Source organism: Telmatherina bonti (assembly GCF_933228915.1).
Source record: "Telmatherina bonti genome assembly, chromosome: 1".
Classification (NCBI taxonomy): Eukaryota; Metazoa; Chordata; class Actinopteri; order Atheriniformes; family Telmatherinidae; genus Telmatherina; species Telmatherina bonti.
Genome location: NC_136619.1, coordinates 34,428,772 through 34,447,333, shown reverse-complemented (window position 1 = coordinate 34,447,333; position 18,562 = coordinate 34,428,772). Strand labels below are relative to the sequence as shown.

Genomic DNA, 18,562 nt, shown 5'->3' with positions numbered 1-18,562 from the left:
TTAATCCAAACATTTTTGTTTCAAACAAACCCATTATCAGTGACAAAGAGCTCCTTTTTTTTTTCGACATACACATTTTAGTTTAATGTTCAAATAGATTCATATAAAATTTGAATCTATACAACATCAGTCTAAATGTTCTTATTCAGAGGCAAATGAAATCGGATGAGTTTGCCTTGGAGTCCACGCTCAGGGTATATTTGCCCTTTCCCATTTCCTGTTGATCTTCTGTCCTTTGATTGGTGGAATCTTCAGATGGGCGGGAAGAAAAAGGAAAACAAGGAAGTGAAATCGCAAGTGACAGATGTTTTACAGAAGTTGCGTCCCGTTAATTTCTAACCCTGTTATCCTACTTTTAACTACGTGGAATTGATAATGCAGAATGTACGAAAAAGGCGAGGCAATGATTTGCAAAGGTATTTAAAATTAGCCATCCGAGTCGCTGTTTTGTTTCACTGAAAGTCCGTTTAGAGATTTAAGGCAGAAAATAACTGATTCTTCTGATATCTTCCGATCGGTTTGTTATGTGTTTTCTGTTAGCTTCTCTACTTTAGCAAATAAACATGTATCTTTACAGTTATTTTCACAACGCATTTGGTGTCTCAAGCTATGCTGCAAGTATTTCCAACTTTTGGTTGCTTTTTCTTGTCACGTGACAGATTTAACAAATGACCAATGAAAATCCGGCATTTCTCCTTTACAATTGAGTTGGTAATGAATTAGCTTAAATTTGACTTTACAGACAGCTTGAAATGTTGGTGAAATATTTTAGTAAATAACCAATATTGCTTCTGGATTAACTGGGGCACTGATTCCCAACCCAAGGCCTAATTTATTAAAGACTTCAGCGTTTCTCTGCTTTTACACACCTGACTCAAATGAATGACTCAATGGCAGGCTTGCACTTAGTTCGCTAGAGATCCAGTTAATTTAAATAAGGTTTTTTTTTTTTTTTGCAGCAGGGAAACGTTTAATACCTTCAGTAATTGGGCCTTGAGGACCAGAGTTTGCAGGAATCACTGAGCTTGGGGATGAGGAAAAACAATGTGTAATAGCAGGATGGAGATAAAAATGTATAATTACATTATATATTAAACCAATAAAAATGGAATTGGATGGTATATAGATAGATAGATCTATAGATATAATGTGTGTGTGTTTATAATATAAGAGAAAAGCCTACCAACCCCATTGAAAAGAAGAAGAAATAGGTCTTTCTCAGCGTTAATACTCTGCCCCTGATAAGCAGAGAGGCTACACCTGCTCTTAATCAGCAGAGCTGATGATGACAGGAAATGAAGGACAAAAAAACTGTTGGTAACCAGTTTTCCTTTGATGAACTGGTACATTATTGTCACAATCTTTGTAAATAATACAATCTGTATGAAGATTTAGACCTGAAAAACATGTGTTTGTCATGTATCAAATGACTGACAATACATGAATGGAAGCAACTCTGTGTCTGATAGTCATAATTAGAGTGAAGATATCAGGTCTTCATGTTTCATAATCTCAGACTTAATTCTTAATAGAGTATGCAGACTGCTCGTGTATTACTGGGTTAATGCACTCTTTTGAAACAATGTCAGCATCAAGTCATACATCACATCTGTGTTTTTTTTAGGATGGTAGACATTTTTAAAGAATAAACCGTCCCCAAGCATTTGCTCGTCTGAGACGTTATGGTTCCTTTAGTTTGAGCATTACTTCATTCAGGGACTGTAACACTCCCATGAGGCCTTTATTGCTGTAGTGCTGCAGTACTGGTCCACTCATCCTTACAAAGGAACCCTTGATCTCATTCCTGTCTGACAGACCGTTTCAGATTATTCTGCTTTTCTGAGCGCTCAGATATAGAAAGTTTCGTTGAATCCAAACTTTCTGTGTTGTTGAATGATGAAGGCTACAGTGCTTTTCATGCATTTTAAATGATTCATTATTTTTCTTGTATCCTTCTTCTTCTGATCTTTTCCATGGCATTCAACGCTCAAGCTCAAGGTTTTTTAACATCTGAATTTTGTTTTTTCTCATAATATGTTCGCTTGCATAAACTGGTTATCAAACCTGATTAAAACAAATTAAAAGGCTAAAAAAGAATTGGACCAAATGAAACAAGCAGAGGGAAACCACTCAAAGCAAACACTGTGCAACATAATCTGGTAAACGAATAGTACACAAGAATAAAAGTAAAATGAGTAAATACTGGCAGCCCTGGCTGGCAGTCCTTCCAGATGTCTATTTCTGCTCTGCTGGTATTAACAAGCTGTTCCTTGGCTTGGCTTGACAAGCAGGGTCGAAAGGTGAATATTGTATTTAGCAGTATACATCCGGTCCATGCTGTCTGTGCATAGTCTAAATTTCAAGGAGTTGGGTCAGCAATTCCAGGAAATTACACATACATGTGTACACAATACACAATAAATTAAAGGTATCAGCAAATCCACAGCTGTAGGGTTATAATCGCATTGGGATTTCACAGAATGCAGAATGATAAAAAAAATAAATAAAAATTGAGAAATACATACACACACATACAAATACCTATATATATATATACATATATATATATAGGTATATATATATATATATATATATATATATATGTATATATATATATATATATATACATATGTATATATATATATATATACATATGTATATATATGTATATATATATATATATATATATATATATATACATATATATACATATATATATATATATATATATATATATATATATATATATATATATATACATATATACATATATATATATATATACATATATACATATATATATATATACATATATATATATATATATACATATATACATATATATATATATACATATATATATATATATATATATATATACATATATATATATATGTAATAAACATATTATCTATAGCATTATTGGACAAAGTGCTCACACTGAAAGCAGTTGGAAAATGTATTGGTAAAAGGAAGCAGTAATAGCAGCACCACGGTTTCACCTAAATTTACTGCAGCAAGAAATACCACGGTAAAACCTCACATTACTGCAGCTTCCCCAGTGTGTCTGAATTGTTCAGCCTCTCTTGCTTTATTTTAACTGCATGTGTGTGTTAATAGGACCCCTGATGTTACGAAGGAATGTACACCCCAGGGCAAGAAACAACTTTTCCATTTTGACCTGTGGTTCTGTCTGACCGTGCAGAACTGGATACTTGACTTTGGAAGGCCTATAGTCATGGTAAGGAGGCAGTGCACTTCATTTGTACTGGATGTGGTTGAATAGGTTCATCTCCAATTTATGCATCTATGAATATGAAAATTTTCCTTATATCATTTATTTTAGATCATCCTGCCTCTGGAATGGTTCCCCCTGAACAAACCCAGTGCTGGAGACTATTTCCACATGGCCTATAATGTCATCACACCATTCCTAATGCTCAAGGTAAATCCTAACCTAACAAGGCTTTTTGGTCACAATGCATTTGGAAGGAATTTTCTTAAAATAATTTATTTATTTTTGTGTCTTGTTTTTTAGTGCTTATCAGACTTATTTGTTGTGCTTTTCTGCTGCTATACCAACTAAAACATAATCTTACTCCTTGTTGATTTGTAATAAGATAAGATGAGATAAGATGAGATAAGATGAGATGAGATGAGATGAGATGAGATGAGATGAGATAAGATAAGAAAATCCCATATTAGTCCCCCACAGGAGGGGGACTGATAAAGGCAGAAAAATGGATGAATGGTGTGATCATACAACAAATAATTTATCATTTAATGTGCCTCCTGCCTGAGATATTGTGTCCCACACTGGATTATGCTTCCTGCTGTCTACATTTACCTCAGAAATTTAGTGGATTGGGAATAAGGAGGTCCATGTACATCAGGGGTCACCATCTCCGAACTTCCTGCGTAGGTGTCTTGCAGATTTTAGAGGTTTTCTTGCTGCAACACACCTGAAATGACATGGTTTCTAACAGCTTATTGTCAAGCTCTGCACCAGTCTGTAAATGATCCATTGATTTGAGTCAGGTTTGTTGCAGCAGGGAAACATCTAAAACCTGGAAGACAGGGGCCCAACGGGTTCAAAGTTGGTGATCCCTGCTCTACACTCTACTGACTCTACCACAACTTTGTAAAAAGTCAACGTCATCAACTCTATTACTTCTCAGTTGTCGGATTATTTTATAAAAGATAAGCTAATGCTACATTGCTGATGTACTCAAATGTCATAGCTAGCTGACACAACAACTAGAAACATGACGAGTTACAGAGAATTTTGTTTAACATATTTGTATGAACAGCAGTTTACTCCTTGAATGTAAAAGGTTGTGTGTATGATGGGTCGGTTCCTTAAGGAAGTTTTTCTGGAAAACATTCTAGTCTTAGTTAGTATGCAACAGCAGAAGCCGATGTTATGCTAGCTAATTTCTTTAGAAAATTGAGCAAACTTGCAAACCAATACATCCTGAAAGGTTAACACTAAATCTCTTAATGATAAATAAACACTCTAAGATAAAACTGCCACGTTGCACGCTTCAATAACAACATATTTCGCGACTCTCCTACTAACATGCCACCAACTGAGGCAGCGAAGGCAGCACATTTAAGCGAGTCAGCACTAATTCTTCAGCGTCATCTTACTGTCTTCTAGTTGAAAAATTCTATGTTTATATGCATATTTGTTTGGATTATTGCCCTTTTCCATTAGCACCCACCCGGCCTGACACCACAACTCCTGGTTTGTAGGTGTTTCCATCATTTTCTCAAATCGGGTACATACATTTTTAATACCTACTCCGTTGGGGTTTGGTCGGTGCAGACATGGGCTGAAAATTTGTATAATTTGCAGGCCACTAATGGCCAGAATTTGACGTCACAGAATGAGTCATAAAAGCGCCTGGGTTGCATCAGCAGTCAAATGGCTTTTTGCAGGTCAAGTATGTCCTCCATTGTTGTGCCATGTGTGTAGCAAACAAATGATTTCACGATATTTTTGAACTGCCTTGGTACTGCTATGGTCTGAGTTGTCATGGAAACGATTGAAACCAGTGTGGCGTTCGCTGAAATGGGGTAGATTAGGAGAAGAATCATTAGATCTTTCTGAAAGAGGACAGCCAAAATAAGCAACTTAGACTGAAATGATATTTAAATCATTGTTTTATTCTGCTTTGATAGGCAGTATTTTCCTTAGCATTGGCTATAAATCGAAGATGTACATAACAGCTGTGATTTCACCAATCAATTCTGAATTTTAGTCTTTCTGAAGCTCAGAATAGAGAAGAATGAAAATGTGAACCCTTTTATGATGAGAAAAGATTTGAACCGTGAGTTGGAGCCAAAGAGCTGTAGAAGTGTCTGATGGATGTCAGTGGCATCAAATTTGAAGCCTCTTATTGTTCACCAGTAGATAACTTTATGCATCTAAAGATACAGTCTGTGTGTTAGCAGATAGCAGTAGAGGGATACCAAAGGGTCAGTAATGGAGTTTGGGCACCCTCTGATGGATGAACCGCACAGTGAACTTATTCTACAACATTCTTGCATTGTTTCCTGCATATAAAGTATGTTTTCTTATCAGGATAAAGCGGATTCATCTATGATAGGCAGAACTTGATAGAGTAAACTGACTAATTAGTATGTTGACCTCTAGTTTCTGTTGTAAATGAATATTTCTTTTTGTTTCCTTGAGCAAGCTTGCCTTGATGCTGGGTTATAATTACAGATCCTGTTTAATCTTTTCATGGTTATGTGTGCAGATGAAGGACGAAAGAGCTCAAGATTAATGGTGCTGATTTATTACTAGATATTTAAAGGTCATCCAGTATGTGGTCCTTTTAGTAAATGCTTCTAATCCGTTTCAGAAACGGAAATAGCTTGTCTTGAAATTATGCTTGAAGCAAAATGACACTTACCTGCTTGTCAGGGCAGATTGAATCTCTGATTTCAAACTGCCTCTATGAATATATGCAAAAACTGCAGAACAAAGAGAAACGGCTTGAAAAAAAAACAAGAACAAAAAACCAAGAAAACAAAACAAAGAAAAAAAACTCAGAATGTCTAAAATAAAGCAAGGTTTCCTTTTCCAAGCTTTCCTGATGGGGTTTAGCTCCTGTGTGAGACTATCTTATTAAACCAATAATAACCTCCTTGCAATGTATTATTCATCATATTTACAGCAGAAATTTGTTTGGAAGAAAGGAAACGTAGGCAGCTGGCAGTCGCAGCAGAACCCACCTGAGGCTAGAAAACAAAAACGGGAATTCTGTCATCAGAAAATTCAAGAAAATCATTAACATTACAGTGCCATCAATGATGTTTAAATTGACTTTTATAACAGACCTGGTAGGTTTATTTGTTCATATGATGTAACTGAAGTAATTATTTCTCTTTAGATAAAGCCGATGCCATTATGACTGTGTATATTGTTGCTTCATTCAGCTGATTGAGCGGAGTCGCAGGGCTCTGTCTCGTACAGCTGTCTACCTCTGCATCATCACTTTTGTCATGGGAGCCAGCATCCACCTGGTGGGGGACTCCATCAACCACCGGCTCATCCTGAGTGGCTACCAGCTCCATCTGTCTGTCAGAGACAACCCAATCATCAAAGACCTCAAACCAGCTTCCCTAGTAAGTCTCCATGGCCGTGTCATGCCTGGTACACTGGGAGCACACTGAGGTGATTGTCAAAGTTCACTCTGCAGCCAGACATGACAGGACACGGGGGACTTTGTTGATCACTTGTCAAAATGTTGCGCACCACAAAACTGGAAGCAGTACTTGTGACTCTTCAGAGGTGTTTCTGACAAGGATTCCTTGTTTACCTGACAACACACTGCACAAAACACACCTGGACCGACAAAGTTGTGTGATCCTGCTGAGTTTATTTTGCTGTAAATAAAGCGTATCTCTTCCTGGCACATCTTGTAGTCATCCAAATGCAGAGCATCATTCATTTGACATTTACTTATATTTTCCTTTGTGTTCAGTCTTTGCTGGTCTTATTCTGGTTTCTCTCTATATGCTTTGCTTATCACTTTAATCTGAAGAAAAAATAGCTAACATGCTTCTTTTTAGGAATTATTCTCAACCCTTAGTGTAAATAATCTCTCTTGCCATAAGACATTGACAAGAGACTGATGACATAGCTGGAATGGATTCAGAATTCTGCATCTAGACTCCTGGTTGATACTTTAGTGTGAATATCTGCCCTAACCCTGACATATTAGCTCCTTCTTCAGTCTGGGATGACTTGTGTAGGTGATTTCTTACAAGTCCTTAAGGTGTTTTAGCAACTCCTAAATCTAGACTTTGTAACAACTGACTCTTGTGGATCAGTGAGTTTATCCTATGATTTATGTTCACACTGCAATTAAAAGCATATTCTGACTGGCATTTTTAAGTATGGCCCAGTTTGACATTTTCAGCTTTTGCATTTAGTTTTAATAACCTTTTACAAAAGTCCCATGGCATGGCATAGTTATGGCTTGTTTTATTTTTGTCACTTGTTTGAATTTAACTTCCTCTAATGTTTTTTTTTCTGTATTGCTTTGCTTAATCGTTTTTCTTCAGTTTTGTCAGACGACCAATTCACAACCTCATAAACCAGATTTCTTTTTTGTAACATTTTGCACGTATGAAATCACTTGACAGTGACATAGGCTGTCAACAAAACATCATGACTTATGCATGACTTGCAATTGACATTTGCTAAAATGATGCTAATCTGCGTGGCTTGTTTTGATCTTCGTAGTATTGCTGGTGCAGTGAAGCTTTTCTGACTACTGGCAGCATGAGAGGAGTTTATATTTGTTCATATCTGAAGAAGATTAGAGATATGGTTTATATTTATATTATATATTCTTCTTCACTAACAGCTTCTATGAATGGCATTTTGCTGTTTTTTGATTGTATTAAAAGTATTACATAAAAGGTTTATAGACGCATTATACTGCTATACTGTTTGGCTTTTAATAAATAGGCGCATTTGAGTTTTATTGTTCTCTTTTCTTTTATTTGTCATTAACAGAATCCAGTTAACTGAATTTAATACATGGACAGCTGCAAGAAATGATCCACCAATCCCTCCACACTGCTCTTATCTGTAGATATCAAGCTGTCTGTCATCTGGGTTTATCTTAATCCCACAGCAAATGTTTTTGTGCTGGTTGGGGGGGGGGGTTAGCTCAGCTGCAGGGCAGAAAGGTGGGGCAGAGTTTCAGGGAACAGTGGGAGGTAAGTCCTTTTAACGCAGCTGTAAGGCATCATTAATCAGCCTCCCTCTCTATATCTCAGCAGAGAGCTCGGGGCCTGCACAGCCATTCCTTGGAAAAAAAGCCAGCCTGTACATCTCTGTTGGTAACTGTTTGTTAGAGCCTGTGTGGTGCGCAAGCCACACGGGTTATAAAGGGACCCCACAGGCTGTGTCTATTCAAGGCTGAGTGGAAACAAGTGTTGGAGAAACACATTCTGCAGCTGCAGGTGCACTTTTACAGTCTGAACCATGTGAGGATTTGGAGGAAAGCTGACAAAAATCCGGTCACTGAGGCACTGAAACAACATGAAGACTCTGAGAGCAAGGATGGTATCGATAAGGATGTTTTTTTTTTTTTTTTTTTAAAGTGTATGTAGCAGTGCCATCCAAACACATGGAGGTTGTCATGCGTTCTTTTTTTTAATATAGGTGTAATAGCTTACGTTTCAGTCCTGTCCTAATGTAACAAGCTGCTGGGAAAGACTACACCCCCTCTGTGACTCTGCTTTGGAATAAATGGTTGTAGAAAGCAGATAGATGGATCTCTGCGTACCTAATAAATGACAACACAGAAGCAGAGTTTATTATCCCACGTCTGATTTTTTTACAAAAAGAAGAAAGAATTCTTGTGTGGATGCTTCAATAAAGGTTTTTTTTTATTTATTTATTTTTTTTTTACGAAATGTTAAGTGAGAAAGCCATCCTTTCCATAACCCTGTCTAAAAGTAGTAGTATTCTGCCGGGTGGAACAGTGTAGTACTACAGATGCTGACTAATTCAAAGGGCTAACCAACACAGAGGGGTTGAAGTGCCTTGAGGGTGTATAACACTACCTCGTTAAATGTTTTATTTAGGGTGGTAGAAACTTTGGTCAGCTTGATTTATTCCTAATTAATCATCTGTATTCCGTGTACAAGTGTATGTTATATTTGTGTGCATATTTTTCCCCTCTTATTTGTTCCTTTTTCGCACCACGACTCTGTAAATGTGAGTTCTTTCTGTACAAGTGTAAATGTTATTCAAACGATAGGTGGCACTGTTGCATAATGTTCCTTACAAAGTAAAAGACGTGCCAATAAGACATACTTGAGGATGTTGAGTTTCTGGTGGTAATTCAGCCCTGTCCTCCCTCCACAGATCGACTCCTTTGAGCTGCTGTATTATTATGATGAACAGCTGGGACATTTAATGTGGTATGTGCATACACTGCGTGCATACTGAACAATGAGTGAAATGTTTAATAATGCAGGACTTTCTGCTTAGGAGTGAATTCAAATTTATTTTCCTTTTTCTTTACCTCGAACTGTTTGATTTTTTTTTTTTTTTTTTTTTTTTAATGACAAGTCAATTGGGGATGAGGGACATTTAAAAAAATGCCTGAGGGCAAGATGGCAATTTAAAAAAGAAGAAAAAATAAGAAATCTGCACACATCATGTCTGCAGATAGTTATTTGTGTGTGTGTGTGTGTGTGTGTGTGTGTGTGTGTGTGTGTATGTGTGTGTGTGTGTGTGTGTCTGTCAGCAGACTACAGTAGCTGGAAAATGTCATGCAACATTCAGGAAAATTGGCAGATTCAGCTGCTTTGACTTAAATCTTTGTTTTTTTAAGGAATGGAATGAAATGAAAAAGTTGGAATGGTTTTTAATTGAGCACAAAGAGGTAAAAAGCTCTTTCCATCTGATTTTCTTATGACAATAGATAAAGGGGCTGTTTTTTTTTTAAAGCAACTTTAAAAGTGAAATTTAACATCCTTGATACACTGAATTGTTATTATTTATGTGCAAACACTGTTGTGTTTGTGCTCAGCCAATATCACTAGAATATTAATCCACTTCTAAAGGAAACCAGTTGGGTAGCAGAGAGCTTCTGCCCAGTAGGGGTTGAGTTCAAGTCACTGCATTAATTGGTGCTCTGAATTAAAATATGAGCTTGAAATGAACCATCTCTCCTTACTTTGAAAAATTTTCTTAAGGCTCAGCTTCAGAGTGAGAGAGTCTCCAGTTAATAAGTTCCTTTTAGTTCTTTCAGTAGGTGTTATACAAGAAGGATATGGAAAGCCACATCACTCAAAATGGATTTAAAATGGGACGCAGAAAATATACCACAAGTTGAAACTAAGAAATTTAATACTCATTTAAAAATATGCATTTATGAGGTTGAACATGATGACAGCAACACACTTCTAATAAGTTGGGACGGACCTTTTGTTGACCATTGTAAAGCATCCTCTCTTCTTCTTCTAACAGCCTGTAAACGTTGTGGAACCGAGGCGTTACTGACCTTTTTTTGGGAGAGATATCACCCCATTCTAACGGCGCTGCAACTGCAAACACACACCCACAAATTAAATTGATCAGTTAATTATCATTACCTCTGTCTGGCTGAAGTGGCTGGCGTTAATTTGTTGTCTGTCTGAATGTTTTTAGTAAGCCTACCAGAGCATTTTAATCAACGAAAAGATAGAAGTTTTGCTTTTCGGGGAAGGAGAACTGGACAGTGAGTGAACAGAAATGAATATCTTCTATTCAAGCATTAAGAAGTTAAAAAGAAGTATTAAACACTGAAGTGCAATGTGTTTGTAAACCACTCTGCCAATATATACGGGTACCTCGTTTTAAAAGCAGCCAGAATATGTTCTGTAGTGATGGGAACATAATATTAAGGGAAGGTTGGTCAGTTTACAATCTGTAGTTTATGAGCTGCAGAAGTAAATCACATAAGATAATTATATCTTGTACAGAAGCATCATACCAACCAGCATTTAGCAGTTAAAGTGGTAGTTGGAAAGACTTTTATAATCCTTTCCAACAGTTATTTATCCATAAAGTAATTTTAGAAAGGTGGTCACTGAGAGAAATGCAAATGAACATTTTCACATTGTAACACGTACATTGATTGTTGTAGTGTAGGACAAACAAGGACCCAAGTGCAGATTGGATGTGGATACTAGGACAGGTTTATTGTTCTCCTGGGCAGAATGGTAGGTGGCCAGGCAGGCAGGTTGGCGGGCAGGCAGGCAGGTTGACGGGCGGGCAGGCAGGCAGGTTGGCGGGCGGGCAGGCAGGCAGGTTGGCGGGCAGGCAGGCAGGCTGGCGGGCGGGCAGGCAGGCTGGCGGGCGGGCAGGCAGGCAGGCAGGCAGGTTGGCGGGCAGGCAGGCAGGCAGGCAGGCGGGCGGGCGGGCGGGCGGGCGGGCGGGCAGGCAGGCAGGCAGGCAGGCAGGCAGGCAGGCAGGCAGGCAGGCAGGCAGGCAGGTTGGCGGGCAGGCAGGCAGGTTGGCGGGCAGGCAGGCAGGTTGACAGGCAGGCAGGCAAGAATCATGCACACAGATGAAACAACAATCAGGCGATGACTGGTGAACTGAGCTGGCCTTTTATCTTGCTGCTGCTGATTTCCTGATGAGAACCTGGTGTGGACTTGATTGCCAGGGAAACAGGCACACCCACTGCAGCACAGGTCAGAGCAGGAACCACAACATTGATATAAATGAGGTGGTTTTCGGTGTCAGACAACTTTATAAGCTTTTGAATCAGTTTTCTGTATTTTTCACGCTGTAGAAGGCTTTTTTAAATCTGGCCTTCAATGAGTAAATTTCTTTTAAGAACTGCATTTGCGGAAATATGCAATGAAACTAAATAATTTATTCTTTAAAAAAAAAAAAGCTATTTTGGCTTTATAAAGAAAAATATGAATGTGGTTGTGATTCAGTTTTCTTCTGTCTAGGTATATTCCCTTCTTCATCATTCTGTTCATCTACTTCAGTGGCTGCTTCTCCAGCTGTGAGAAACAAAGGAAGGTTCCCATCTCTGGTTGGCTGTTGCTGGGACCCAGCGCTCTCTACTATTGGTCAGTAATCTGGGACTTTTATTCGTCCCCGTGAACATTCTGCACGATTACACACTGCAAACAGTTTTACGCAATAACATACAGGCACGTTCACATCAATACAAAACTTTAATGCTTGGAAAAACATCCTCCCTGAAAAACAAGGTACATTTCTTCATCTTTATTGTATTTTTCCATCCTGTGACACACTTTGCCGCTTTAAGATGTTGCTTTGGGCTTGATTTCACAGCTTAGGTTGCTTTTTCTGTCACATGATCAAGCAGCAGCAGCTCCAGCAGAGTTCGCTTTAGAAAAAGTTGACTGCAGCTAAAGGAAGACACATTAAGTCGGAAACTGGAGTAACACTAAAGCGCTATGTGTTGAGAAATCCGTGTATAATTGCAATTATAATAATTGCAGCTGTGTGTGGGGATGTAATGTGTGCATGAGTCATTACTCTGTTCTGTAACATGTCTGTGGAAATATAAATGGAAGGGCTTCTTATTTAAACACCATTATCAGAATTTTTCTGGTATATATGAAGACCAATCATTGTGATCCTGCTGCATGCACACATGGTGACTGATGTTTATGCATTAAATGGATATAAGTAATGTGTGGGTCAACATGCATGAGTGTAAACATACTGTGTGGCAGGGATGTAAAGAGTGGATACAGGCAGGGAGCTGTACTTTTGATTCCCTCAAGTCCCTGAGTTAGGAATCTGAAGGTGCTTATTAATGGATATTGTGAGCTGCAGCATCTATGCGTCCTGAATATTTAACTCAGCAAATTCTTTAATCTAATTTATGCATGTTTTAGTTATAATTTGGTCTCTGCTACACATTACAATTCCCAACAGTTTATCAACAGATTTTGATTTATTTCTTAAAATTTCTTTTTAGCTCCATAGTTATTTTTATTTCCAATTAATTTCTACTGTAACAATAACATTTCAATTCAATTCAATTCAATTCAACTTTATTTATATAGCGTCAAATCACGGCAATGCCATCTCAAGACGCTTTACAGACAGAGGGGAAAACATAATGAAGGCCAATTCATAACAGCCTATATAAGGAAACCAACAGATTGAGTTGAGTCCAACTCAATCTCCCATCCTGAGCAAGCACACTGGCAACAGTGGGAAGGAAAAAACTCCCTTTTAACAGGAAGGAAACCTCCGGCAGAACCCGGCTCAGGACAGGCAGCCATCTGCCTCTGCTGTGTGGGGGGAAGAGGACAGAAAGACAACAGACAACAGGAACTGCTACTCCCGGCCAGGGAGACCTGCTGAGACAGGAGACATACATGTTAATGATGCAACACTGTTATGGGGGGGGGGGGGGGGGGGGGGGGGGGGATAAAAGAGAGAGATAAAGAGAAAAAGAAAGAGGCTCAGTGTATCAGGAAATGTCCCTCAGCAGTCTAAACCTATAGCAGCATAACTAAGGGATGCTAACCATCCCTAGCTATAGGACTTATCAAAAAGATAAGTCTTCAGCCTAGTCTTAAAGGTGGGGAGGGTGTCTGCTTCCCTAACACTAACTGGGAGCTTATTCCATAAGAGAGGGGCCTGATAACCAAAGGCTCTGCCTCCTGCTCGGCTCTTTGAGACTCTAGGAACCACAAGTAAGCCTGCAGTCTGCGAACAAAGTACTCTACTTGGTATATAAGGAACAATGAGGTCTTTGATATATAGTGGTGCCTGGTTGTGGAGGGCTTTATATGTAAGGAGAAGGATTTTAAATTCTATTCTAGATTCAACAGGCAGCCAATGAAGAGAGGCTAAAACTGGAGAAATATGATCTCTCATGCTGGTTCTGGTCAGGACTCTGGCTGCAGAATTCTGGATCAGCTGAAGGCTTTTCAGGGCATATTTAGGACAGCCCAGTAATAGAGAGTTACAGTAATCTAGTCTCGAAGTAACAAAAGCGTGAACCAGTTTTTCTGCATCACTCTGAGACAGAATGTCCCTAATTTTGGCTATATTACGTAAATGAAAGAAGGCTGTTTTAGTAACCTGCTTAACATGTGGGCCAAAGGACAGGTCAGGGTCAAATATTACTCCAAGGTTTCTCACTGTAGCACTGGAAGCTAAAGTAATGCCATCCAGGTTCATTACAAAACCGGAAAATTTAGCTCTGAGTTTTTCAGATCCAACGAGAATTACTTCAGTCTTATCTGAGTTTAAGAGGAGAAAATTTCTTGACATCCAAGTCTTTATGTCTATGAGACAATTTTGTAGCCTATTGGGCTGATTTGTTTCATCTGGTTTAAAGGATAAGTATAGTTGAGTATCATCTGCATAACAATGAAAGTTTATTCCATGCTGTCTAATAATTTTGCCTAAAGGGAGCATATATAGCGTGAAGAGTATTGGTCCAAGTACAGAACCTTGAGGAACTCCATGACTTACTGTAGTTTGGGAGGAGGACTTGTCATTTACATGAACAAACTGAAGTCTATCAGATAAATATGATTTAAACCAGCTTAACGCTGTACCTGTAATTCAATCACCTGTTCTAGTCTTTGTAACAGAATGTTATGATCGACTGTATCAAATGCAGCACTAAGATCAAGCAAGATAAGTACGGACACAAGTCCTTTGTCTTTCACCAATGCTGTCTCAGTACTATGATGAGCTCTAAATCCTGACTGAAACTCCTAAATTATTTCTGCTCAGGTGGGCATGTAGCTGAGCTGAAACTATTTTCTCCAGAATTTTGGACATAAACGGGAGGTTAGATATAGGTCTATAATTTGCTATCACCTCTGGATCCAGAGATTGCTTTTTAAGTAAAGGCTTGATTACAGCAGTTTTAAATGATTGTGGTACATATCCTGTCACTAAAGACATATTGATAAGATTTAGTAGTGATGTATTAATTAAAGGGAAAATGTCCTTAAAGAGGCTCGTTGGGAGAGGGTCTAAGATACAGGTGGATGGTTTAGATGAAGCTGTTATTTTAGTTAATTCAGAGGGTTGGACAGGACAGAAACTATTTAGACACAAGTCAGATCCTGGTTCTAAGGATGCTTCGGAGACCACAACAGGCTCAACATTATAGGTAGAAGGAAGAGTATTGTGAATTTGATCTCTAATAGTGTCAATTTTATTCCTGAAAAAATACATGAAATCATCACAGCTAAGTGAGAAAGGAATACATGGCTCCACAGCGCTCCGGCTCCTAGTAAGCCTAGCTACAGTGCTGAAAAGAAACCGAGGGTTGTTTTTGTTTTCCTCTATCAATGATGAATAATAAGCTGTTCTTGCCGTACGTAAGGCTTTTTTGTATACGCTTAAACTTTCTTTCCAGGTTAAGTGAGACTCCTCTAGTCCTGATGAACGCCATCTGTTTTCCAAACGCCTTGATGCCTGTTTTAGAGCTCGAAGCTGGGAATTAAACCAGGGAGCCTTCATAATCTTACCTAATTTCTTCTTCTTTAGGGGAGCAACATTATCCAAGGTTGTACGCATTGAAGCTGTTATAGTATCAGCATGTTGATCAATCTGAGCAGGAGTAAGGCTTAAAGGGGGACTCTCAGTCATGCTAACACATGGTAGATGTGAAAAAATTGATTAAATTGATTGTTTAAATTTTGTAATATTATTGTCTGATAAACATCTACTATAGTAGAATTTATTTTTGGTCAGTGAGTAATCAAATAAAGTGAATTCAAAGGTTAACAAGAAGTGATCGGACAAGACAGGGTTTTGAGGAAATACTTTGAGCTTATCAGTCTCAATACCATATGTTAGAACAAGATCAAGAATGTGACCATGACAGTGAGTGGCTCCATTGACATGTGAAAACCCAATTGAGTTTAGAATAGAGCTAAAGGAAATGTTTAAACTATCATTTTCAACGTCAACATGAATATTAAAATCACCTAGTACAATGACCTTATCAGTAGTCAGCACTAACTCAGACAAGAGATCAGAGAATTCGGTCAGAAACTCGGAGTAAGGTCCAGGTGGGCGATACACTAATGCTAAAAGGAGCGGTTTCTCTGAATTCCATTTTGGATGAGATAAATTTAATGTCAGGAATTCAAAGGATTTATAGTTAGTTTTGTGCTTAGGATTAATTAAAAATTCTGACTTAAAAATAGCTGCAACACCTCCTCCTCTGCCTGTAGTTCTAGGAATGTGAAAGTTTAAATAGTTAGCTGGCGTAGCTTCATTAATACTAACATAATCCTCTTGCTGTAACTAGGTTTCCGTAAGACAGAATAAATCAATGTGGTGATCACCTATCAAGTCATTGACTAATAAAGACTTATTTGGGAGGGATCTAATATTCAGTAGGCCACACTTTATTGTCTTATTTTCAGATTTTATTAGATCCATTGTTTTTATTTTTATGAGGTTTTCACGATTAACCCCAGAAGTGTTTTTGTGTTGTTTAATTCTTACTGCTGGGGAGTTGTATAAGGTCGGAATGGGGTTTTGGGTGGGCGGCGGCAGGTGGGAAGCTGCAGAAAAGTGTGTAGGACTACAATTCTGCCTCCTGGTCCCAACCCTGAGTTGTCAATTTAGCTGACTAATAAAAGAGTCCATATTGCTCTTATGGAAATTTCATTTCACAATTTAATGGTGCCATTGCATGTGATGTAGTTGTAACTGATAGTTACTTGCTAAAATACACATGATCAATTAGTTGTAGTTGCTGCAGTATAAATTGTAACTTTACATAACACATTTAGCAATGATATGAAAGATCCTCCTGCATATGGATCACCAGCTGAATGGCACTCAAGCATGTTGACTACTAGCATATTTAAAATGCTGCATTTGAACCCGTGCCTTGTATGTGTACCTGTGTCCCGGTGGACAAAATGGACCAATCGCTGAGCTGACTTCCACTTTGTCCAATCACTGGCGTGGATTTTAACATTTGGCAAAAATGTGAATAACTTAAAAAGGTTACATGTTAGAAAGACCAAAAGTCAGAGCACATATCTCCTGAATGAGCTGAACAGTTTGATAGTTGAATGGTTGAAGTGAGGCAAAAGGTGTAGGAGGAGTAGTGTGCCAAACATTTTGCAGGAAAGACAATGGGGGACGGGAACTTGATGAACCGGACACTGCAAACCGGTGCAGAGAGCTCCGAAACCCAGTTGAAGCAGTATTCAGCTCATTATGGAAAAAACTGACCAATTGCAGAGCTGAATTTTTGCAACGTCAAATGCACAGTGGGTTTGAAAGACTTTCATCCAATCACAAGGCTGAATTAATTTTTTACAAATGCTTAATATCGCAAAAACTACAAAGACTTGAAACGACAAAAGTCGTAGCACACATCTCCCGAAGGAGCTGCAGGGTTGGAGATGTGAATGATTGAAGTGACCTGAACGGTGCCCCATGGGCATTCACATTAAATATTTACAATGTGTTGAATCTTGGAAATCAAACGTTGTTCTCATTGAAAAGATTTTGTTTTTCTTGCAGACTTTTGTTGCTAATTAAATGTTTATGATGAGCTCTTAACGTATTCTGCACTTTTTTCTTCTAGGTACTTGGTCACCGAAGGACAAATCACTGAACTCTTCCTGCTTACTTTCCTTGCCATGGTTGTCATGGTGATATTTCAGCATAGTAAAGGCCTCAGCCCAGACAGCAACGGCCTGTTTCTCTTCTACAGTTTCAGTGTTACACTGCTGCTGGTGGCCCTGTGGGTGGCCTGGCTGTGGAACGACCCAGTATTGCGCAGCAAGTACCCCGGACTATTTTATGTTCCAGAGCCCTGGTCATATTACACCTTACACATCAAGAAAGGCCAATAAGTTTGTTTGTGTTTCTAAAATCAGAAGTTATTTACTTGTAATTAACTGCCTGATGCAAATGTTTTAAGCTGGGACAGAGGTCATGGTGTGCGCTGATGGGCAGCAAAATTTCTGCGAAAAGAAAGATCTGCTGGCGTCAGAGTGGAATTTTACTTCTCTTTATCTGTGTACTGATGTGTGTGACTTGTTGAGCCACTTATCATTTACCACATTTTACAGTCTGACTTCTGAAACTTTTATCTTATGAAGAGAGATTTGAGGCTGCAAGGGGAACATAGATACCCACAATCACTTGACATGGTTGGGCAAAAAATGTTCACAGTACTTTTGACATTTTAAAATATTTTTGAGCATTTCTTTGTGAGTTTTCTTGTATTTCTTCATGAAACTTAAAACCATGACTGGTATTTACTTTTTAAAGGTAAAAGTAAACTACATCTATGGTCCATTATCACATTTAAAAAAACAAAAAAGACAACAACACTTCAATCAGTTAAGGTCATTTCATTTCAAGTCCGTTTAAACAGTTTTACTCAGTAACCAACCAGTATTACACACAAAACTACTACTACTACTAGTACTGTATGTCCAGTTTGAGATCATTTGAATCAGTATTGGTTTGTTTAGTGATATGCATTAAGATAACATGCTGTGAACAACAGATAGATTTACAATTCAGTTAAACCTA

The 18,562-nt window shown here is 38.3% G+C and overlaps 1 protein-coding gene across 1 annotated transcript; it reads left to right on the top strand.

The window, feature by feature from the left end:
- Positions 1–293: 293 nt before the first annotated feature.
- LOC306758582 (ceroid-lipofuscinosis neuronal protein 6 homolog) lies at positions 294–18,175 on the top strand. The gene is made up of 7 exons (XM_079243909.1): positions 294–416; positions 3,121–3,241; positions 3,347–3,445; positions 6,448–6,636; positions 9,398–9,453; positions 11,983–12,105; positions 17,604–18,175. Exons 1-7 carry the CDS (start codon positions 376–378, stop codon positions 17,872–17,874), a joined length of 900 nt encoding a protein of 299 aa, XP_079100035.1. The 5' UTR covers positions 294–375; the 3' UTR covers positions 17,875–18,175.
- The last annotated feature ends 387 nt before the right edge of the window (positions 18,176–18,562 follow it).

Coding starts and splice junctions, on each gene's coding strand:
- LOC306758582 (XM_079243909.1), top strand. CDS start 376: ATGCAGAATGTACGAAAAAGGCGAGGCAATGATTTGCAAAG. Junction 417..3,120: donor CGAGGCAATGATTTGCAAAG/GTATTTAAAATT, acceptor GTGTGTTAATAG/GACCCCTGATGTTACGAAGG. Junction 6,637..9,397: donor ACCTCAAACCAGCTTCCCTA/GTAAGTCTCCAT, acceptor CTCCCTCCACAG/ATCGACTCCTTTGAGCTGCT.